The 25,224-nt window shown below is 39.3% G+C and overlaps 5 protein-coding genes across 10 annotated transcripts in view; 4 read left to right on the forward strand and 1 right to left on the reverse strand.

Moving 5' to 3' along the window:
- NetA (Netrin-A) overlaps positions 1-25,224 on the forward strand; it is a 260,352-nt gene that overhangs the window by 53,749 nt on the left and 181,379 nt on the right. The gene's annotated exons all lie outside the window — the stretch shown is intronic.
- On the forward strand, positions 953-1,326 carry LOC114363628 (bombyxin B-10-like). The gene has a single exon (XM_028319411.1). The coding sequence runs from the start codon at positions 1,010-1,012 to the stop codon at positions 1,283-1,285; it is 276 nt and encodes a 91-aa protein (XP_028175212.1). The 5' UTR covers positions 953-1,009; the 3' UTR covers positions 1,286-1,326.
- Positions 4,437-4,706, forward strand: LOC114363629 (bombyxin B-1-like). The gene has a single exon (XM_028319412.1). The coding sequence runs from the start codon at positions 4,473-4,475 to the stop codon at positions 4,704-4,706; it is 234 nt and encodes a 77-aa protein (XP_028175213.1). The 5' UTR covers positions 4,437-4,472.
- Positions 9,632-16,482, reverse strand: LOC114363626 (bombyxin C-1-like). The gene is made up of 2 exons (XM_028319409.1): positions 16,425-16,482; positions 9,632-9,942 (listed from the first exon to the last, which is right to left on the reverse strand). The coding sequence occupies exons 1-2, from the start codon at positions 16,480-16,482 to the stop codon at positions 9,698-9,700; spliced, it is 303 nt and encodes a 100-aa protein (XP_028175210.1). The 3' UTR covers positions 9,632-9,697.
- Positions 17,037-17,360, forward strand: LOC114363627 (bombyxin B-2 homolog). Its single transcript, XM_028319410.1, has one exon. The coding sequence runs from the start codon at positions 17,068-17,070 to the stop codon at positions 17,347-17,349; it is 282 nt and encodes a 93-aa protein (XP_028175211.1). The 5' UTR covers positions 17,037-17,067; the 3' UTR covers positions 17,350-17,360.

Here is a 25,224-nt window from a genome sequence, read left to right on the forward strand (position 1 = left end):
GAAGGCTCTATTACTGGCAAGTGCCAACTAGTAAGGCCTTTTTATTTATGCGCCGGTAAACTATTTACATATCAAGTTACTGGACCGATACGAATGCGTTTCGTCCCCGAGTTGGACGCGGTAACGTGTTAAGGTATGTTTCTGCGATGGGTCGTATATTGGAAAAATATTTATATGAATAAGCGTGGGAGGGTTACGGTTTTGTAATAGAGTTTAAGAAATATATTTTGTAGTAAAATACTTAATACTCGTCTTTATTCGAGTCAAAAGGAGAGAAATAAAAGACAGAAAACAATGTTTTTTTAATATGAACAAAACATAGTTACATGCACAATGTGCATAGAAATTTTATTAAATTATGCCATGATATAACCATTTCAGTGGAATACAAGAACATAAATATTCTACAGACAAAATACAAACAGATTAACTGATACTAACGATAAAAACGGTCTTTAAATTCTTACCTTACAAACGTTGAATCACTTTGGAACAATATACGAGGATAATTAGGTAATTAATCAGTTCTTCACTAAAGCTCCAAATGAGTATTAAAATGGACAGAGTTTCCTCAAGATCCGCCCGTAGAATGGCACAATATGGGAGATTCCCCCATTTTTATACCCGTAATGTCATACATGTTCCATTAATAATTCAGGAGCAGCTCACGTGTGATAATCGCTCCTGAATATGTGACAGCAAGACAGCCATGACGTATCTGAATGAACATTGGAATTATCCGTCTGGATTAATTTATTCTTAATCAAGCAAGGACATGGAAATTTCTAAGAAAATTCAGAAATTAGAGCACGTGTCTGGAAGTCAAAGACGTGTGATAAGGTGACTGAGCATTGGCCAACCCAAAAATAGGTGATTCGTGAATATTCATCGTAAAGTCAGTATAAAAGCTGGGAGGCCTAGCTGAAGAATCACATTCGAACTCTAGGAAGCAGTAGCACCTCAAGACAACATCACTTCAAGTAACCAGTCAGAAGAAACCAAATAAACCATGAAGACTCAGATCCTGATCCTTCTGGCCATCACCTGCCTCTCGTCCTTCGGATCCGCGTCTTCCTCCACTCAGATCCTGTGCGGCAGACGTCTTGCCAACACCCTGGCCTACATGTGCTATGACGAGTCTGTGGAGAAGAGATCTGGCTCCAACCGGCTGGAAGACAAGTACTGGTGGACCGGAGCCTTGGGGTCCAGGGGCAAGCGAGGAGGCGTCGTGGAGGAATGCTGCGAGAAGCCCTGCAGCATTGATGAGCTACTGTCTTATTGTTAGAGGCTGGTCTAATTGTTGTGGTTAATGACGTCAAAGGAAGGTTTAATGAGGAATAAAGATGATGTTGTCAATTATTTATTTGTTTCAATTTGTCCATTGATTAGATTAGACAACCTAGGACATCTTCAAAAGTACAAAGAGGCAAGAGGCAATAGAATTTTCTTCCAAACTGATATTTTGTTACAAAAAGTTTGATAATTTTGGAACGTTGGGTTAGTAAAAGACTGTTCATAGTAAAGTAGCAATAAATTTTATAATAAAAATACTAAAAATAGAATATTATTTGAAACAGCTTTATGTAGGTACTTACGAAAGATTTAATCTTATTTATAAGATTTTGCATAGATAACTGCTCTCAGCAACCTTTATAAATGTTTCCAAAGATCCACTCGAAATAAAATCGTTCAAGTAAACAGACAAACGTCTGATCGTTAGATATGCGCCCTTCTGACGGGCTCTGCGTTTCCTTTAATTCGGCTTTTACTTTGGCTGTTGGTAGTGTTACCATTCGTCTATATTAGTCCGGACATTATCCGAATTTTCATCTTGGATCCATAATTATGCTGTACAACATTGGTTCCCAAACTTATATGAGACGCGCCCCCTTTCGAACATACAAACCATTCCGCGCCCCCCTCCTCCAGTCAAGATTATTTATTGGTCGTATCGAGCAGTCTGGAATGCATTCTCTCAGCGGTCGCAGGTTTTTTATACTTAAGTACACAGATGGCCTGCGCCCCCCTTTAAAGGTCTTTCGCGCCCCCCACTTTGAGAACAAATGCTCTACAGTCTTATAGTATTCCTGATTTTAACTAGCACGGTGCCAAAAGGCTTAGTTATTATTTTCTTGTTTTTTGTCAGGACTTTTGAAGGTTTGATATGGTAACCCTAGTGTCGGAGGCCGAATTAATTTCCGCTGCGGGGAGCAGAAGGGCCCTTACCTCAAAGCTTTGGCCACAGTTTAGAACACGTTGGCAAAAAGTTTAGCAATCAGTGCTTAGGTAAAAATTAAATTCATGTCTGAGATTTTAAAACAAATTGCTACTACTTAGTATTGATTATTACGAGTACAATTATACAGAAATATTCTACACGAATATTCGCTGTTTTATAGTTTCCTAACGAATTTTCATTCAATATATCTCTTATAGTCCTATGCAAAGGGTAGAAAAAAATAGCGTCAGGGTTCTAGAATCAATAATGTTTTTTATTAAAATGTAATTGATTATAAATTATTTAACTGAAAATCCGTGGTTTTTGTTTCAATTAGTAAACTTCCTTTTATTAAATATATTGGATCCTAGACTGCATCTTACTTAACAACAGTTGCGATATTGCAGTCTAATATGTACCTGCCTTTTATTCATAAAAAATCTCTGAATTTTTTATATTTTGTTGGTAGTGATTTTATAAGAATCAAGTTTTCCGATGTTCTTTTAATTGCAAGGCCCTATCAAATATTAGCGATGATCAGCACAAATCGATACAAAATAAAAGGTATTTAATAAATTGATCAAAATGAATGTTAACCGCCCTTGCGGCCTGAAATGCGAGCTTATTTTAATTGAGGGCATAAATCACTACTTGAGAGGATATAAATATCGTTATTTCTTTTGGGGTTACTTGTACGGAAGTTCAAATTTTTAACCACAAAGTCACCCTGACTTCACACGGTTTAAGTCACATGATAATGCAATCCTTATTAAAATCAGTCAAGTATTTATTAATTATGATACTCACAAATACATTCAGAGAGCATTTTAGTTTTACTCAGTTTTGAGATGTTGTGTTGAAACTTATTTGTTTGTAACTTTGCCCTTTCACTTGCAAATTAGTTCTACGAATAAAATGTAAAATCCTAGAACTACGAAATAATAACTAACGTCATATAAATTACTATGAAATAGATTAAAATTAAGTCCTGTAGACCTTTTACAGTGGCTTTATCAGTACGTTCATTTTAGAGGAAGTAAATTCATGATCATGAGCCATCTAGCTAAGTACCTAGTGCGAAAGTGGTTAGAGTCATTCGTTACATATTAAAGGTTAAACTTTCGCATAGTTTCCGGATGAACTTTTCTTACTCAGAGTTTATAATTAATTTTAACTAACTTCCTGTAATTTCATTAGTGGTGTTGTAGAAAAGTGTTTCTTACATTTTATTAAATCTTAAGAGTTAGACATTAAATACTAAGTATTTTATACAGCGTACGGAACCATTAATTCTCATCTCAAACACAAACGATTATTCAACTCATAAATCGTTTAATGTTCCGTTAATTTTGAGGATCGTGATCAGAATGTGGAGCGGGATCGATATTAAGTGTTTATTTATTGTTCCAGAAATAAACTTGAGACCATTAAACATTAACTCTTATTGGTGGAATCACCAATAAACTTAACCAAAAACAGGGTTGAAATTATAGGACCCAAATAATTTGCAATCATTTTATTCAAATGTCATCCAACATTCCCTAACTCCAGAAATTTAGCAATATGTGAGCAGCTCATCAATTGAGCAAGGCTTCTCGCAGCACTCTGAGACCACTCCCCCCCTCTTGGGCTTCGCAGCCAGCGCCTCCGCCGGCGCCCGCAGCCAGGAGCGCCCGAGCACCTCGTAGTCGGCGCCGGAGCGCCCGAGCCCCTCGTAGTCGGCGCCGGAGCGCCCGAGCGCCTCGTAGTCGGCGCTGGAGCGCCCGAGCTCCTCGTAGTCGGCGCCGGAGCGCTTGCTGGCCGCCTCGTACGGGCACAGCACAGCCAGCGTGTTCGCCAGCTTCCTCCCGCAGAAGAACTGCGAGTCCGCCGACACGTACACGAAGGCGGCGACAACGAACAGGATTTGAGTCTTCATCTTGTTATCCAGATGCTATTTGGCTTGGAGGGCTGATGTGTAATGTGGTACAATGTAAGAACCTGTCCTTTTTATACCAATTTAAGGCTTTAGCTAAGTTATTTTGATAATGTGTAGGAAGATGCTAATGTGTTATTAACATGGATTATCTATTCAGGTGAGAAATTCACATATGATCTTTGTAGACATTTATGACGTCACTGGATTGCCTTTCACGTCAACATTTGAATATTGATGAGGTGGTACGGTATATAAGGGAAGCGTCTTCAGTTGCGGGCCATTCGTGTGGGATCCCTTGGAGTAGCGCGAAGTAGTTAAGTTAGTAACTAACTAGTGATGAGGAGCCGCGTGTTGTTTTTGCTGGTGGGCCTGGTGGTGTTGGCGGCGGTGGCGGCAGGTGATGGGCAGTTCTTCTGCGGGCGGCGGCTGGCCAACACGCTGGCGCAGCTGTGCCCGGGCGCCGACAAGCGCGCGGCGCTGGGCTGGTGGCGGCGCGGCAAGCGCGGTGGCGTGGTGGCCGAGTGCTGCGACAACCCCTGCACCATCGACGAGCTGCTCTCCTACTGCTAGTGCAATCCAGCCATGTTAACGCCGATTTGATGTGAAATATACTTTCAACTGAAGTTTTCGTCCTTTCTTTTACTACTACAACTGCACCATCGACGAGCTGCTCTCCTACTGCTAGTGCTGCCACTCTGTTCAAGTTAACACTGATTTGATGTCAAATATACTTTAAACTAAACGTTATCGTCCTTTATTTTACTACTACACCTGCACTATCGATGAGCTGCTCTCCTACGGCTAGTGCAATCCAGACATGTTAACGCTACTTTGATGAGAAATATATTTACTTTGAATTGGAGTTACTTATCGTCCTTTCTTTTACTACTACACCTTTTTAGGTATGTAAATAGGAACATGAAAGAAAAGCCCGCTGGAATACACTAAATTGAAAGACTATGACTACGAGTAGGCATTTTTGTATAGGAATAGGGAAGTATCTATACTTATATACCTACACCAAGATTAACATTTATTTAATTTAAAAAAAGGATAAAAATATTTTCAATTATTTTCAGTAAGAGGCTCAGAGCCTAGAACTTAATGAGCTCTTTTACGAGGTAGAGAGGACCTAGCATGTAACTTTAACCACAGATTTAACTACTAAACGTTAGGCTGGTTACCAAGACACTACCTTATTGACTATTTATACAAATTAATTAGTATAAGGACGTCAATCTTTTTTTGAGAATTCGGATGTTGTTGCCGTAGGAAAGTTGAATACATTTGCACAGTAGTATCAATCCTTTTTGTTTGACCATCCCCCACTGGGTCACATTACTTATTTTATAAGTAGTTGCGGCTTCGCAAGAGTCAATGAATGTCTGAATATCATATTTCATGGATTTTTATTAGTATACATTGTTATCACACAAAGGTATTTTATTATTCGTATGGCTAACTAGAGAAAATAATCTTTGCTCATCTGCTATATTTTCCATTTTATTTTTACAATTTTCTCCCAAGTTCAAAATCCATCTGGTATTAAAAAAATATCCAAATTTTTAATATGCACAGGAACAAAAAATCTCCTTATCCAAAGTTTTCCAATTTCATTGATACATTAATTCATTGATAATTTAATTACTGTTAGTTGTAGGGTGCGTAAGACTCTCCATATCTACACATACGTCACCTACGTCACTTTCATACTTTTGTGATTAAAGATTTCGACTTTCAACGCAAACTTAATTTTTTCTTTTTTTAATATTCTTTTTAACGTATGTAAGATCTAATGTAACTCAAAAACTTGATTTATCTGCCTAGTCTCCCATGATTTGGCTTTGAATGTATTCTATCGGGCTATTGACATGACGTGTGCATGTACCTACAATTCCCCTTACAAAAGTGTACTTAACATAAGAAAAGACGATAACTCCAGTAAAGTTCAAATCATTATCATTCATTCCGTAGTCATGTTCATGGTGCAGGTGTAGTAGTAAAAGAAAGGACGAAAACTTCAGTTAAAAGTATATTTGACATCAAATCAGTGTTAACTAGAACAGAGTGGCAGCACTAGCAGTAGGAGAGCAGCTCGTCGATGGTGCAGGGGATGTCGCAGCACTCGGCCACCACGCCGCCGCGCTTGCCGCGCCGCCACCAGCCCAGCGCCGCGCGCTTGTCGGCGCCCGGGCACAGCTGCTGCGCTTATGTACCTGGAATTATGCAAATAAAGAAATTTGATTTGATTTGCGCCAGCGCGTTGGCCAGCCGCCGCCCGCAGAAGAACTGCCCGCGCTGCCACCAGCACCACCAGAAATAACAACACGCGGCTCCTCATAACTCATCATCAACAGCCTGCAAAGGGCTGTTGATGATGAGTTATGAGGAGCCGTCCGTCTTGTCGGCCGTTTGGTGTAGTGGTTCAGAACGGACTACTATGCCGAGAGGTCTCGGGTTCGATTCCCGGCCGGGCAGAAATTGAAATGATGAATTTTAATTTCTGTGACGGGTCTGGGTGTTACTATGTATAATATGTATATATTAAAAAAAAAGTATACATATAAGTAGTATATCCGTTAAGCTAGCACCCATAACACAAGCATATTAATTGCCTACTTTGGGGCTAGATGGCGCTGTGTGAGATTGTCCAAAGATATTTATTTATTTGTCCAAAGATATTTATGAGGAGCCCACTGCTGGACTATGAGTCTTCTCCACTTTACTGGAGGGTTTTGCCATAATCTCCACGCTTGGCAGGCGGATTGGAGATCGCAGTTTAAAAGATTAATGTTTATCAGAGATCGCTGCTGCCCGTTCTCTGTTTAATGTGTAGTCCCTAAGTCGCCTCTTACGATACCCGCGGGAAAAGTAGGGGTTGGTGACAAATGTATTCTACTCTGCCGTCACCACACGGCGTCATGACTTTACTAACTTAACTACTTCGTGCAAGGGATCCCACGCGAATGTCCCGCAACTGAAGACGCTTCCCTTATATACCGTACCGCTTCATTAATATTCAAATGACCTGAAAGGCAATCCAGTGACGTCATAAATGTCTACCACGATCACATGTGAGTTTCACACCTGAATAGATAATTATTTGAGTAATAAGGGCACATTAGCATCTTCCTACACATCATCAAAATAACTTGGCCAGAGCCTGAAATTGGTATAAAAAGGACACGTTCTTACATTGTACCACATTACACATCAGCCCTCCAAGCCAAGTAGCATCTGGATAACAAGATGAAGACCCAAATCCTGTTCGTTCTCGTTGCCTTCGTGTACGTGTCGGCGGACTCGCAGTTCTTCTGCGGGAGGAAGCTGGCGAATACGCTGGCGGTGCTGTGTCCGTACGAGGCGGCCAGCAAGCGCTCCGGCGCCGTCTACCAGGCGTTCGGGCGCTCCGGCGCCGCCTACGAGGGGCTCGGGCGCTCCGGCGCCGACTACGAGGGGCCCGGGCACACCGGCGACGACTACGAGGCGCACGGGCGCTCCGGCGCCGACTACGAGGGGCCCGGGCACACCGGCGACGACTACGAGGCGCACGGGCGCTCCGGCGCCGACTACGAGGGGCCCGGGCACACCGGCGACGACTACGAGGCGCTCGGGCGCTCCGGCGCCGACTACGAGGCGCTCGGGCGCTCCGGCGCCGGCTACAAGGGGCCCGGGCGCTCCTGGCTGCGGGCGCCGGCGGAGGCGCTGGCCGCGAAGCCCAAGAGGGGGGGAGTGGTCTCGGAGTGCTGCGAGAAGCCTTGCTCAATTGATGAGCTGCTCACATATTGCTGATAAGTGAATAGTCTGTTGTGTGAAATGTTGAATGATTTTGAATAAATGACTGTAAATTATTTGGATTTTCAAATGTTTTTATTGGTATTTGCTAAATTGTCCTACTTTTGGTTCCCTGATGGTTAAAGAAAGCTACCTATGCAAATAATTTCGTGTAATCCAATGCCAGATAGTAGTAAAATATGGACAGAAAAGCTTTACGACGAAGCTTTTGAATATCTAGCTAGAATCTAGAGTTGGATACAGCTCTAATATACTCGTAGTTTGTGTACATACTCCCTTTCCCTATTAACATAATAATATAACATGCTCTTTGCTGACCTTTACTTTTGATGGTCTGTAATATCAAGTTAATGTTCACAATGATCACCGACTTTATAAAAATATTAATTTTATAGTAGTGAGTGAAAAATATGATCAAATACTTGCCTTGCTCTGCATAAAAATAACTTATTAAGTAGTTAGTTAAATGAACAAATAATACTCAGTAACCAATCACAGTCTTATAAGTCCCCCATATATTATAGAAACTTACTTATTACGAGTAGGTACCTATTACATATTACAGTAGTAATAAGCTGTACATTATCATCAAACAGTACAGTAATTAAATTAAATTAACGAATGAAAAGCTATACTTTTCCTTTTGTGTTCTCAAGCTACTGTTCAAAAGTTAATAACAAGCCTGAAAGCGTTTACGTTTACCTTAAATTCGTTACTGGAGCGAGTTTGGTGACAGCTTTGTTTTTGCCGCGACTTTATTTGACTTTTCCGCCCCAGTTTGACTTATTGTAAGTTGGGGCGAGTTGGACAAACTGTTGAATTACTAACAAGCGAGCTATATTGGTTCGAATTTAAAAAAGGTTAAGTGCGAGGTAAAGGTATTATAAAGTTGAAAAGGCAAAAAAGATTATGCGCTACATTTCCTTCCATAACATTAAATGAGTGTTTAAAATGAATTTTAAAACATTTAAATAAAAAGATTACCCTGAGAAGGATTGGAACCCACGATCTTACGCTTGATTGATCTACATATTTGAGGTAGAGAAAGGAGTTGAAATTAGAAGCGCAAAAGTACAGTTTCTTTAGTAAGGTAGGATTATTCTTATTAATACATTCACCACCTACTTACATATTGTAGCATAGACGCATGAAAATGCCATACTGAAAAAATCTGTGATTGATTTCTGACTGAATGAATCTGTTTTTTTGTGAAGTGGGTGTTCTTATTTATAAAAACCAGTCAACATATATCGACGGAGCGTTATGGTAGAGCGTTAAATAATTAACTCTAAAGTAAATATATTATCTGTTTCTTTTCTAAATACTTTTGATTTGCTTTGTGACGCAGTAAAGCGATCTAACATAGCAGTAGTAGATATTTTTTTGGAAAATAGACTAATTCTTACAGTAAAATGATATCAAGATGGTATGTAAGATATTTAAAATAAAAAAAAGTTGTCGGGGATTACATAATATACTTTATTACTTATAAACGAACACAGATAAGTAGGTACAATCTATGGTGTAAGATAATATCCACGAATATTTACATGAGAGTATTATATTCACTACTAATTACTTTCTAATCTTATGCTACGGGCTCGACCTTATGTTAATTACACCTAAACACATAGTAAGATAATCTTAATTACATCCAGAATTTAATAATAAATTGTTTAATAAGCTTACATATTGAAGGAGATTACAGTAATGAGTAAATTAAGAGGTAGGAATAATAAAGGGACTTTTAAAAGAGAGAGGATACTTTAACAGTAAGCGAGCAGTTCGTCAAAGGTGCAGGGTTTCTCGCAGCATTCAGTGGCCACCCCGGAGACGTTTCTCTTCTTCTTGAAGGCCTTAGCCTGTGGAGGCAACCAGGGCCATCCGGTCTCCTGGATATAGTTCACAACCACATCCATGCTGGATCTCTTGCCGATGTTGTGTGTCCGGCACAGACTCGCCAAAGCATTGGACAGAGCCCTGCCGCAGAAGTACTGAGCAGAGTTTGCACCTTCTGGCAGCNTAATAAAAATATTTTCAATTATTTTCAGTAAGAGGCTCAGAGCCTAGAACTTAATGAGCTCTTTTACGAGGTAGAGATAACTTAGCATGTAACTTTAACCACAGATTTCCGGCAATACTTTAACGACTAAACGTTAGGCTGGTTACCAAGACACTACCTTATTGCCTACTTATACAAATGAATTAGTATAAGGACGTCAATCTTTTTTTGAGAATTCGGATGTTGTTGCCGTAGGAAAGTTGAATACATTTGCACAGTAGTATCAATCCTTTTTGTTTAACCATGTATCAATGGGTCACATTACTTATTTTATAAGTAGTTGCGCCTTCGCGAGAGTCAATGAAAGTCTGGATTTCATAATAATTCATGGATTTTTATTAGTACTTTGTTATCAGACAAAGGTATTTCAATATTCGTATGGCTAACTAGAGAAAAAAATCTTTGCTCATCTGCTATTGTTACTGTTTATGTTAAGGAAATCCGATTAATCGTTTTAAGGCCTCTGTGGTCTAGTGGTAAGACCACCTGCTTCAGACGCAGAGGTTCCTGGTTCGATTCCCAGAGGCGGCAGATTTTTCTGTTCGGTTTGGTTTATGGTAGGGCTTGTTCTAAGTCCGCCTGGCTTGCTAACACCATGTTACCAAGTCTGTCGCCATAACAACAATGTTAACAGCATTATTGTGTTCCGGCAGTTAGAGGTAAGATAGCCAGTTCCTCCGTGGTTGAGGATTTCGGGTGAAGCTCGCTTCCACCTTCGGCCTGATCGTCACTTACCATAAGGTGAGATACAGGCCAAGCGCTTCCTCGTTGTGGATAAAAAGGCAATCAGTGAAATAGGTTCCATTATCATTATAATTACATTTTTAATTCATTGATAATTTAATTACTGTTAGTTGTAAGGGTGCGTGAGACTCCCCATACACATAGGTACCTACGTCACTTTCATGCTTTTGTGATTAAAGTTTTCGCCTTTCAACGCAAACTTAAGTTTTTATTTTATTAATATTCTTCTTAGCGTATGAAAGATGTAACTTTAAAACTTGATTATCTGCCTAGTCTCCCATAATTTAGCTTTGAATATACAGCTTTATATTCTATTTTATTCTAATAGAATTTATTAGCTACATATTCTAGAGGAGATATGGAGAGGGCTATGCTTGGTGTTTCTTTGCGAGATCGAATCAGAAATGAGGAGATCCGTAAACGAACCAAAGTCGCTGACATAGCCCGACGGATTAGCAAGCTGAAGTGGCAATGGGCAGGGCACATAGTACGCAGAACTGACGGCCGATGGGGCAGAAAGGTTCTGGAATGGAGGCCGCGTACCGGAAAACGCAGCGTGGGACGTCCACCTACAAGGTGGACCGACGACATCGTAAAGGTAGCAGGGAAGCGCTGGACGCAGACCGCTGACAATCGATCAACATGGAAAGCATTGGGGGAGGCCTATGTTCAGCAGTGGACGTCCTATGGCTGAGATGATGATGATGATGATGATATTCTAGCGGGCTATTACCATGTGTGTCCACCTATAAATCCCCTTACAAAATGTACTTAACGCAAGAAAAGACAATAACTCCAGTTTAAAATATATATATTTCCCATCAAATCAGCGTTAGGAGAGCAGCTCGTCGATGGTGCAGGTGTACTATGTAGTATAAGAAAGGACGAAAACTTCAGTTAAAAGTATATTTCACATCAAATCAGTGTTAACTTGAACAGTGTGGCAGCACTAGCAGTAGGAGAGCAGCGCCGCGTGCTCATGTCATATCATATGACTCATCATCAACAGCCCTTTACAGCCCACTGCTGGACTATGAGCCATAGCCATGAGGGTTTTGCCATAATCTCCACGCTTGGCAGACGGATTGGAGATCGCAGTTTAAAATATTAATGTTTATCAGAGAGCGCTGCTGCCCGTTCTCTGTTTAATGTCCTAGTCCCTAAGTCGCCTCTTACGACACCCGCGGGAAGAGTAGGGGTTGGTGACAAATGTATTCTACTCTGCCGTCACCACACGGCGTCATGACTACTTACTAACTTAACTACTTCATGCAAGGGATCTCACGCGAATGTCCCGCAACTGAAGACGCTTCCCTTATATACCGTACCGCTTCATCAATATTCAAATGTTGACCTGAAAGGCAATCCAGTGACGTCATAAATGTCTACCACGATCACATGTGAGTTTCACACCTGAATAGATAATTATTTGAGTAATAAGGGCACATTAGCATCTTCCTACACATCATCAAAATAACTTGGCCAGAGCCTGAAATTGGTATAAAAAGGACAGGTTCTTACATTGTACCACATTACACATCAGCCCTCCAAGCCAAGTATCATCAGGATAACAAGATGAAGACCCAAATCCTGTTCGTTCTCGTTGCCTTCGTGTACGTGTCGGCGGACTCGCAGTTCTTCTGCGGGAGGAAGCTGGCGAATACGCTGGCGGTGCTGTGTCCGTACGAGGCGGCCAGCAAGCGCTCCGGCGCCGTCTATCAGGCGCTCGGGCGCTCCGGCGCCGCCTACGAGGGGCTCGGGCGCTCCGGCGCCGACTACGAGGCGCTCGGGCACACCGGCGACGACTACGAGGCGCTCGGGCGCTCCGGCGCCGACTACGAGGGGCCCGGGCGCTCCTGGCTGCGGGCGCCGGCGGAGGCGCTGGCTGCGAAGCCCAAGAGGGGGGGAGTGGTGGCGGAGTGCTGCGAGAAGCCTTGCTCTATTGATGAGCTGCTCACATATTGCTGATTTAAAGTTAATTATAGTCTTTTGTATGGGATGTTGTATGAATTTGAATAAATAGCTGTAATGTAAATTATTTGGATTTTGAATTCTTACTTTGATTCTTAACTTATATGTACTATGCTAAGTTTTGGCCTGTTTTTGGTTCCTTGTTGGTAGAAGAAAGCTACCGATGCATACAATTTCGTGTAATCTATACTTATAATAAATCTGTAGAGAGGTCAATTCTGTACATGAAATATATTTTCAAAATAACTATCAGGGGATGATTAGTGATCGATACTGATGCCAAAAATGCAATCAGTAAATCTTTTGTCTGTCTGTCTGTCTGTATGTTTCTGATAGAAACAAAAACTACTCGACGGATTTTAACGAAACTTGGTACAATTATTCTTCATACTCCTGGGCAGGTTATAGTATACTTAGGAATTCCCACGAGAACGGAAATTAGCGGGAAAATCCTTTTGTATGAAAAAACTAAACCTTAGTAAACTTAAGGCTTAGTTACAACAGGATATTGCAAAATTCCCACGGGAACGGGAGCTAGCGGGAAAAAACATTTGTATGAAAAAATCTAAACCGCGTAAGATAGATGAAGGGGGTTAAAACGGGTTCCACGCGTACGAAGTCGTGGGCGGCCATTAGTTCCTACATAATAAGGTAACATGCTCTTTGCTAACCTTTACTTTGACGATCTGAAATCATCTGCGACTTTATTTAAAAAATTGGAAGTGTTTTGCATATAAATTACTGCACTCATTTTTAATTTTATTACTAGGAAAAACTAGGAACATCAAGGATCACACTTATTAAGTAGGTAAACTAACAAATAAGCACTCAGTAACCACTTACAAGTTTCCACATATAGAAATTACAATAAGTAGAGGTACGTAGTACATAAGAGGTGTATCTACTTAATTAAAGTACCATCATGAGCTTATACATTATCACCAAACAGTACAGTAATTAAATTAAATTAACGAATGAAAAGCTATACTTTTCCTTTTGTGTTCTCAAGCTACTGTTCAAAAGTTAATAACAAGCCCGAAAGCGTTTACGTTTACCTTAAATTCGTTACTGGAGCGAGTTTGGTGACAGCTTTGTTTTTGCCGCGACTTTATTTGACTTTTCCGCCCCAGTTTGACTTGTTTTAAGTTGGGGCCAGTTGGACAAACTGTTGAATTACTAACGGGAGAGTTATACCTATATTGGTTGGAATTAATGAAAGAAGCTAGGTGCAAGATTAAAATGCCAAGCAAAAAGTGACGTAATATTTTCGTCCATATTATTATTTTGAATGAAATGAAAATGAAATATCCTTAGTGGGACTCGAACCCACGACCTTTCACTCAGTGTTGCCAACTCGGATTTTGAAAAAGTCGTAGGACAGATTAGAAAATTACGTAGAAATGGTACAATTTCCATAGGGGCCGTCCATAAATTACGTCATCGATTTTTTCAGATTTTAGACCCCCCCCCCCTACAATCATCCTAGCGTCATTTCTTAATGACCCCCCCCCCTTCTCCCAAAATTGACGTCATTACCAGTTTGACAAAATTAAAACACTTGTAGAATCACCTTTTATTTTTTTTTAATAGATAGAGTGATTCTTAAGGAAGGTTTATATGTATAATACACGTAAGTACCACGGGCGAAGCCGGGGCGGGCAGCTAGTATTATATGTANCGACGCCGGGGCGGGCAGCTAGTATGAGTTATTTTAATATTGGACGCGCCTTAGCCGCCTCTCACATTTGCAGCCTCACATTTTTGTACGTGAACAATAAACTATAAATAAATAAATAAGAATGACGTCAATTTCGAAACATCCCCCCCCTAATTTAGAATGACGTAATATATGGACGGCCCCATATAGAAAATACGTAGATCTACGTACTTTTTTTTCTGAGTGAAATGAAGAGAGTAGGGGTAGGTAAAAGTAATAAAACGACAATTTATGTTACCCTAAAAGTAGTAAAGTACACTTTTATTGGGTATCATTTTCAGAAAAACTAAATTTATACATAATTATATTTGTTGGAAAGAAGGAAGTTGAAAAATATCGAAATACAACAACACCTTCGAAATCTTAGCACAATCTCAGTTCGAAATATTTTTATAGCGTCAGTGACATTTACAGGGGGGCGCTGTACAGCATTTTTTCTATGGGGAAATGTCAAAATAACATTAGTTCCGACTTTTGCCACATGCCAAATAACCGTGATCGGAACCATGATCGAACTTTTTCGCGAAATTAAAGGAAACGATGCCCATTCAGCCTATTTTGCAAATTTGATAGAAAATACGTAGATTCTGGGACTAAAGTTCGTAGGTTGGCAAGGAAGGCTTAAAATACGTAGAGTTGGCAACCCTGCTTTCACTTGCCGGACGATTGATATCTTTGAGGTAGAGGTTTGCAATAAGCGCAAACATATTAGTTTCCTTAGAAAGCTAGGTGAGATTTTTCTTATTAATCCACTAGTACCCGCCCCGACTTCGTACGGGTGCTAAATATTATTATAAACCTTCGTCTTGAATCACTCTATCTATTGAGAAAAACCGCATCAAAATCCATTGCGTCGTATTAAAGATTTAAGCATACACATAGGGACAGACAGACAGGAAAGCGACTTTGTATTATAGCAAGGTACGAGTAGGTACTAAGTAGTGATCATTCACCACCTACTCGTACCTACATAGTTTAGTATATGCATGTAGTAGATGCATGAAAATGACATACTAAAAAAATCAGTGATTGATTTCTGACTGAATGAATGTGATTTTTGCGAAGTGGGTTTTTATAAAACCAGTAAACCCGACGGAAAGATATTGTAGAGCGTTAAATAAATTACGCTAATAATTATATTAAGTAACTGTTTGACAATGTAACATTCGGTAGAGATTAAGGCCGGGTTGCCCCATTTTACTTTAACTTTGACAAACGTCAAAAATCTGTCAAACACCATACAAAAACTACCGGTTATTGTTATTGTCAGGGTTAAAATAAGGTGGTGTAACTCAGCCTTAGTAGTTTTCTAATTAAATAATTTGCTTTGTGACGTTGCATTAACATAGCAGCAGCAGTAGATATTTTTTTGGAAAATATACTAATTCTTACAGTAAAATGATATCAATATGATATGTAAGATATTTAAAATAAAAAAAAGTTGTCGGGGATTACATAATATACTTTATTACTTATAAACGAACACATATAAGTAGGTCTACAATCTATGGTGTAAGATAATATCCACGAATATTTACATGAGAGTATTATATTCACTACTAATTACTTTCTAATCTTATGCTACGGGCTCGACCTTATGTTAATTACACCTAAACACATAGTAAGATAATCTTAATTACATCCAGAGTTTAATAATAAATTGTTTAATAAGCTTACATATTGAAGGAGATTACAGTAATGAGTAAATTAAGAGGTAGGAATAATAAAGGGACTTTTAGAGGAGAGAGGATACTTTAACAGTAAGCGAGCAGTTCGTCAAAGGTGCAAGGTTTCTCGCAGCATTCGGTGGCCACCCCGGAGACGTTTCTCTTCTTCTTGAAGGCTTTAGCCTGTGGAGGCAACCAGGGCCACCCGGTCTCCTGAATATAGTTCACAACCACATCCATGCTGGATCTCTTGCCGATGTTGTGTGTCCGGCACAGACTCGCCAAAGCATTGGACAGAGCCCTGCCGCAGAAGTACTGAGCAGAGTTTGCACCTACTGGCAGCCACACGGAGCTGACCATGATCAGGAACATGGCTGCAGGCAGCTTCATTGTGACCCAACACGCACGGCGCACGTGCAAGAGTCAACTGAGCAGGCGATTGGGGTGGCTCGTCCTTTTATACCCGTGCTCGCTTGAATATTCATTATTTGCGGGATGCATTTACGGGAATTCGGAGTTTGACGTCATACCCATTGTTATCGCCAGGTCACGAGCAGTCACCTGTGTGAGCACAGCTTTGTCTTAAGGCGATGTGACAGACGTTATCCAACCTACGCATTTCTAAATAGAGAAAAACAATACGAAAGGCGATATGTCTGTAGAGATAATGGGTGAGCTGTCCATCAGATTCTAATAGCTCTTTTACTCGATAAGTAATCTCTAAAAATACTCCGAGTGACTTTGGCTTATCATGGAAATATAATTGCAAAAAGCTCCAAGTCTGGATAAGATAATATTTATCCAAGGCAAGCGGAGTCGCTGGAAGAGCCTATATTAATACCTAGTTGAATAAATTAATATAGTAATTGAATATTCATGGTGTGGTTTTGGTATAAAATGGAGCAATATTTCGGGATAAGGTACAGTCTGAAAAGATCTTCAGTTCTTCAGCCATCTTACGAATCTGCAAACACCATGAAGGTTCTGGTATTCCTGTTTGGTCTCGTCTGCTTCTCCTTCGTCTCAAGCAACACGTCTTCTCAATTCTACTGCGGGAGGAGACTGGCTGATACTCTTGCTTATCTATGTCCTGAAGACTCTGTGGGCAAAAGATCTGGGATGGATACTGGAGACCTGGACTACTGGACATGGTCGTACCCGAGGATGGCTCTACAAGGCTCCAGGGGGAAGAGAGGAGTGGTGACCGAGTGCTGCGAAAAAGCCTGCTCTTTGAACGAACTGCTGTCCTACTGCTAGACGTATTGTAGCTGCCGTTATATTCTATTGTGATGCTGTAAATAAAGACTAATTTGTATTTATGACTGGCAATTTTATTGCATACCGATAGATAGGTAATTCATATAGGTATTTTCGTTCTAAACCATTGTTATAATAAGGCGCAAAAAGACATTTTGAATGTCGTAAATTAGACTTATAAGACTACGCAATACGCATCTAGGTTTACTTAAATGTATTTATTCTTGAATGTGCTAATCAGATAGAAGGGTTTAAAAGGCTACACGAGCTTCAGGATTTAAAGCATTTGAACTACCATTTCTAATTTAAATTCAGCCAGCGTTTGTCCCTAATCAGCTGCGCACATTATCACACTCGTCTCGTGTTAACGGCATCTTTTACTCTTTCCCAATACGCTGGAGATGTGTTTACTGTTTATAGCCCTCAATAACAGCTTTTGGTGTTACGACGCCTCATTATGACTGCTGTAGATATTACCTAATTGGGTGTATGATACTTGCTAACACAGCTTTTACGTGGCTTTTATGTAGGTGGAGTGGCTAAAATTGCTTCTTCACAGCACAGTTTTACATAATTGATCATTTTACAATTTTATCTTTAAAGTTAGGTACCTACCTACCTACTTATCAAATATAATAGCTGACACGGCGAACTTCGTACGGCTTATGTTCATCAGAAATAATGTAGGATTCAAATGGTGAAAGATTTTTTTAAATCGGTTCAGTAGTTTGAATTGCAAAATGTGTTGGTAAGCGCATAACGCAACAACGCCTGGACCAATTTCACCAATTCTTTTTTTATATGTTCGTTGAAGTCCAAGGATAGTTTTTACGGTGAAAACAATTCGAAACTTCGAAGTCGCGGGCGGCCGCTAGTATTAAATACAAACAATAAAATCTTCCTTCTTTATTGTAATACTCGTATCAGTGTAAGTAAAGGGCAATCGTGATTTCGCATCGACTATCGCCTTTTTAACATGAACTACAGATAAATAAATACAATGCGCAGTCGTTGTGATAATAAAATTTAAAAAGCCGATGGGCAGTGTCGTAATTTGTGTTTACGAGAGCCGTAAACATCCGTAAAGGGCCGTAAACACTCGGACACGCTTGTTAACTTGCCGTTAATTAATGGATATTAATGAAGGAGATAATAATATAAGAATCCTTAACGCGGGATTTTTCAATATAGTTTGCGTAAGTTTACGTTAGTGTCCAACGTTATAGCACTGTTAGTAGTATTAGGGTGGATTCGACCGAACAAGAGTAAATATTCTCAGAATAAATCGTCAGTTTTGACATATTTCCTATACTGAAACCGTCAATGTGCCAGTTATACCAGGAGTTATTCTCGGATAAAAGTTTGGTCGAATCGGGCATTAGCAGGCACTCATAAGTTGTGATGAGCTTTTATTACGATTTAGACTACGCTCAGAAGGATCCCGTAAAAACACACGAAAAGCTCTCCTTGTTCAAAAGCTTTGGTGGCCCGATGCGACGAATAGAACTCATGGGTTCGATGCTAGGTGGGACCAGTTAGATATGAGTACGGACGGATGAGTACGAGTAAAGACCGGGATTGTTGAAGTATTGGACATTCTCTGGTAGCCATACTAACCTTCTTATAAAGCCCTTCAAATACTAGAGAAACTACATTACATCTACTTTATTGGATATTTACTAAACGCAACCCACTTCTTTCTCGTAATTAAAGGTATAACGTGATAATAACTCGAAATATTTACGACAAGAAAACGCATTTTATAGTCGCGTTTATGACTTTAGTGATGGGCTACGAAATTGGAAATTTTGTCTACGCGGTTTGATGGGGGCTATAACTGGAGGGCAGCGCGTGTTGCACATTTATAATTGCTCTGTGGATTGGTAGCTGTAATTTTATGATTAGGTATACTAGATTTATATGCAGGTAATCTACGATAATGTGTTGCCAAATTAAACTGGTTAGGTTAATCGTAGAGTATGTAAGACCTGATATAGGTAGCAGATAGGCGCTGGATGCAGGCTGCTACCAACCGTGCAATGTGGAAGTCATTGGGGGAGGCCTATGTTCAGCAGTGGACGTCCTGTGACTGAAATGATGATGATGATGATGATGACGATGATGTAAGACCTAATAGTCATAGTAGAAAACTTATTTTTGTTGGATCTTGTGTTCGTAAAAGCATTAAGAGTGACCTTTGCTTAAGTAACAAACAAATATTCTTAGGCTGGGTTGCACCATCTTACTTTAACTATAACAAATGTCAAAAAACTATCGAACTCCATACGAAAAACACCGGTTATCTTTATAGTTACGGTTAAAGTTAGGTGGTGCAACTCGGCTTTAGAAATTCAGTCCCATTTTCCTAAAAAAATGAACAAAACCACGAAATATGTAACTTGTGTGTCCACAAAAAGGCTTGTATAGTCGTGTATAAGTGATTGTTGATGGCATCTGAATAGAGTCCAGAATTCAGTCGCTTACAGACGCTATCCACAAAGCGATTGGTGTCAGTCAGGACGTTGTATTGTCCGTGTATTTCGTTAAATGGATCAGATAACGTTGATTTATTTAGGGATAGTCCAATTAAGGAGTTAAAATGGACACAAAAAGTTCATTAATTATGATTTTTAGGCTTGGAATGGTCGTCTATAACACCTACGTGGTCCAGTATAGTTTAAGTGGTGTATTATTCTAGGCAGATCTTCTTTAAAAAACGTCAGTGATATGTTTTCTTTTGTTTATGAAATAGGTACCTATTAAGAATTCTCATGGACATAGTCTATGCTTTCGATGATAGTTTTATCGGTTGACTTTGGATTTAAATAAATTGATTGTGAGAATTTTATTCAGCAAAACTTAAATCATATCGTGATACTTACCTTAATAATGTTTGATATTATAATTTCCCGGCACCCACAATAAATTATCCGACGCTTAATTTCTGATTTGGGCACCGTTAGCACGATAGAAATGGAAACGGTAGTCCCGGATTACTCACCTAAAGTCTTTTTACATATTTGGCACACTGATGACGTTACTTGCATCGTGTTTGACAGACGGCGCACACGCATTTTTTTTAATATTTTTTTTATAATCTTTGTACCTCTGACGTTTGCTTATCAGAGCCTTTTGTATTATGTTTGGTTCATTTGTTTACTGTGTTGTTTAGGGTTTTAAAATAAGTTGTGTGAGTTGTTGCTTTTCTTATTTTTCTTTTTTATTTATGTTTTCTTTTGTAACGATTCTCCAGTTTGCTGTTAAAATTTTGACTTTATTTTCTTAATTGTGCTCCTTTATGGTAGCATATCTGCTACATTGTCTTTGAGACAGGCATGATAATATCAGCTTTAATCCTTTAGAATTATACATACGGCTTTTTTTTCTTATTTTTATTGGTTTTGTATTTTGTTTCTTTTTTTTACAGGTTTAGTATTTTTTTTTACTCTGTTTTCTTTTTATTTTCTGTGCTGTTAGTAACATTCTTATTAAACAAATATTTAGTTCTTTACTCTTTGACTCAATTAGTTTAATGAATTTGTCCGTAATCAGGTGTTGACATAAGTATCCAATATGGCCTACCATGCTGAAATAAGGCCTAGGCCTTATTGGATATTTCGCTCTTGTTGTCTTTAAAAATTTACAAATAATGCATCTATAGCCAGTAGTACAAATTAAGGTAATTATTAGCTAGTAAGAAATATTTAGAAACGATTACTAAGAAAAGCTTAATCTAAAACATCGTTATTTTACCGAAAATTTAAGATGAAATCGCCAGATTTTTATAAGAGAGCACGAAATCACCCACCACCTTGGAAGAACGCNATAAGACTTAAACAGATTTAATGACAGTCAATCCTTGTCATCTTTCTAAAAGATCATAGAAGTTACAATGAGATAAATAACAAACAGGCCTTGTATGTGCTTTGAAAAATCCATAATTAGCTTCAGGGCAGCGACATATTGCGACTTTTGCGCGAGTTTGGCAGCCTCGCGACTGCATCGCGATTGTATCGCTGTATTTAGTAATAAACGCGTGTGTGTAAAGGTACTCGTAGATATTTTGCGACTGCATCGAAGCTGCATCGCGACTGAATCGCTGCCAAAAAGTCGCAATGTAAAAGGACCCTAAAAGACTATCTGCCGCTACCTCTTCCCTCTGAACTCTACGCAGTTTCACAAGCCCCCGGCGCTTAACACCTCCGCCTCCGCTCAACACGCGATACTCACAGATGAACCGATAATTACGTCAAACGTTCGAAAGAATATGATTGACCGGCCTTTGCCGACGGGCGGGAGTGGGTTAAGAAAAGAAAGAATCACGCGCAGCGCTTTAGTGTTTAGGTTAAATTGTGATACTTTGTTTTGTTACTTTTCTGTTACTGGTAAGAACTTATGTCTATTTAATTATTATTTAGATGAAAATCGCGTGAATATGTTACCTACGAATGATAAGAAAATACAATGGCGAAAGAAAATTCGCCTATTTAATCAGCTGATCCCGCTTCAAACATTTCCTGCGGGATGAATTGACTAAATCACTAAATTAATAACTTTTTCTTCGGTATCGGTACTAGAAGTCAGACTGTTAGAAAAGATTGTAATTTTTGACTTTATTGCAACAAATGTTTTTCAATTCATCCCTTTCTACGTAATTATACACAGACATGAAGGTACTACGCGTATTTACGTATTGTTTAGTGGTCGTAAGTATGCAAAACGTACGTCAAAAACAATCAAAATATACAGGTATATTAAGCTGCGCAAACTTATGTCGCTGTTTTAGTATCATTTTGCAACATAATAATATTGTCACCCTTTACAACAACAATGTGTTTAGGAGCACTTAATCCAGTGTCTTCAGACTGGTCGGAGCCTCATTACAATAACCACCGAGGTGCGTCTTGATGAGGAAACGCGGCCGTAAAATGAGGAGGATCCTTTCAAAACATGTACAGTTGACCACGAGAAGTGACCAGATTTTTGTGTCGAATTTCAGTCTTCTAAGTTATTGAGTTATGGAAACTTCTATTGGACTAATTAAGACGCCTAGGAATGTGTATGTCTAGAAGTCCTAGAACACGGGACTATTCCCACCTCTCGTTCCCACCGCTGCAACTCCTGTGTAGCCAGGATCTACAGCTTGACTGCCATAAAAAACCCAATTAATGAAGGCCAAGTTTGTCCCGGGGGAAACTTAGAAGTAGAAGTCCTAGAACAGCTTGACTTCGTACATTATTTCCCTCTTATGGTGAATGTTTGTCATTTGTCAAAGTGAAACGGCTTAACAGAACTCGAACGTATGACGAATGCAAATTAACAACATTTTTTTCAAGACTCTACCATATTAAAACTTAAGTCTCGGAGTTGATTCTCGAATTCGATTTTCAAAGAATGCTCGCAGTAAAGTAGGTACTAGCAAATGATATAATTTTGAAGGTTCTTGTATAATATGCCGTTAACTGTACCAGTTATTATGGTCCAGCGTTTAACGACAAGCCGTAAGTAGGCAGTCTGCATTCGAATGTCGTGTAAGTGGAAATCCAGCACAATTACTACCTGATGACGCTGTAATTGTGTACACATGAGCTTAAAAAGTTGCTGCCGACTTGTTTTGGGCATAAGAACTGTGTAAGTACACAAATTACAAGTAAGATTCTGAAACGATGCATTCTAAACGTACCACAAAGTAACTATCCGTTTCTAAACTGTTGTACAGATAAGGCTGTGGCCACACGAAGCTTTACATAGTTCGTTAGTTCAATCATATTCGTATCTCTAAGCAAAATATTTTTTAAACTGGAGCCATAGCTTTTCAAAAGCCCTTTCCCACGTCTCTACATAACTTTTTCAGTGCTGAGAAGAGCGCTACAAGAAACTTAGTTGGTACCTAAGTACTTAATAAGGAATAGCTACTTCTATTTTAATAGACATCTAAAAACTATACCACAGCATGTACATAGAGTCTGCACTGCCAGTAAATTATAATTTAGCAAATCGCTAAATATTCGAAGCTCAACTTATTATTATTTAAACCTTCTAAACAAACAGCAGTAGCTAATTCCAAAACATGCAAAAATTCAATTAGCCAACCCTTCACTTGGCTTCCCCACAGATTACTCAACCTTTTTAAAGGGAGATTCGCGTTCCGTTTCACACAAAAAAGCGAGCGCCAAGCGGTCGGCTGGACAAATTCATAACCACCGCATTCCACGCCTCCGTTGCCGCCAGAATTATAATTGCCCTCCCCGTAACGTATAGTAATAAATCTTTCGCCGCGATGAAGATTAGGCGCATAATAAAAATAAACAGAGAACGGAACGCAGCGATGATAGTATGACAAATTAATCGGAGGCGTTCGGTGCTTTGTTATGAGTTTGAAAATAGAACGTCTTTTACGCGGGAATGCAATAAGTTTTTTTTGGCGCTCTATGACGCAAAGGAATCAAAAAGTTCACAGACAAAAAAGGTTTTGAAAAAAGAGTCATGTAAAGTTTGTTATTAATTTAATCTTAGCTAATAAAGAAGAGGCGTTCACTTTATAACCCATGATAAATAGCATTTCAATGGAACTTTTGTGCTAGATCTAATGATGTGTGATGATAGTGGTATGTACCTGCCCACTTAAGTACACAATGTTTGCAGTTTTGAAAACGCATACCAACATCGAGTGTATCATCAAGTAATTTTACATAATAACATAATCACGGGCCTCGCCCAGAGACAACAATGCTCTATTATGAGAGCTAGCTGCATTAATACGAAATACCGAAATGTAAACAAAAAAGTTGACAAGTGTGGTTTGTATATTTCATAGTGGGTTCCGTAATCGAATTATTATTCTCACTTATTAAAAAAGCAACGCTAAGGAAGTTTAGTGAACTGCCTATTGTAAAAAGTAGTGAGAAACTATTTGTTGTTCTAACTTCGAACTCCTCCTATGTTCTTTGATTAATTTCGTTGCGGGTCCATTGGCAGTTTAACTTTCCCCGGGACAAATTTGATCTTCACTGGTTGGGTTTTTATTGGCGGTCAAGCTGTAGATCCTGGCTACACAGGAGTTGCAGCAGTGGGAACAAGAGGTGGGAATAGTCCCGTATTTGTTGATTTTGTTTTATTTTTTTGTAGTCTATAAATCCGAGGCGTTTTAAAGTTCGTTTGACGCTCCGGGCGAATGCGTGGTTTGCTACTCGTGAGTCAAGATATATAGGCACTTTCTTATTTTGAAGATAATGCTGATTGTTGTAGATAGATTCTTGTTTTTCTTTAGCGCTTATTTTAGTTAAATGGACATATTATTATATTATAATAAATTACTTAAGTCTCCAGACTTCCAGAGAGAGATTTCTTAGAAACATTATATGGCTTCAAAATAGCTATCTAATCTTTTGATGCACTTCATCATCATCATCATTTCAGCCACAGGACGCCCACAGCTGAACATAGGCCTCCCCCAATGCTTTCCATGTTGATCGATTGGTAGCGGCCTGCGTCCAGCGCTTCCCTGCTACCTTTATGATTTGATGCACTTATTTAACAGTTTATTATGACCAAATATTTTCTTTAACCTTTTAACATGGGATCTATAAAATGCATTCCCAAACGAAATGTCTGCTATTACCTTGTTTAAATGCGAATCATATTACGGGGCATATAAAAACTAATTTCATATTTCGCTGGCCGCCGCAGTAGAGTTAGCGGGTAGACGTTAATCTCCATGTTCGTATAATTAAATGAATTTAAACATTGTTTGTATATCTTATAAAAAAAATCATTTATTTCTGTAAATAGGTTTAAAAAAGCACTTACACGTCCCAGTATTAACCCTATGGTTACTTAGGCTGAGTTGCACCACCTAACTTTGACCGTAACTTG

Source organism: Ostrinia furnacalis, unplaced genomic scaffold, assembly GCF_004193835.3.
Source record: "Ostrinia furnacalis isolate ACB-3 unplaced genomic scaffold, ASM419383v2 OfSCF7182, whole genome shotgun sequence".
Classification (NCBI taxonomy): domain Eukaryota; kingdom Metazoa; phylum Arthropoda; class Insecta; order Lepidoptera; family Crambidae; genus Ostrinia; species Ostrinia furnacalis.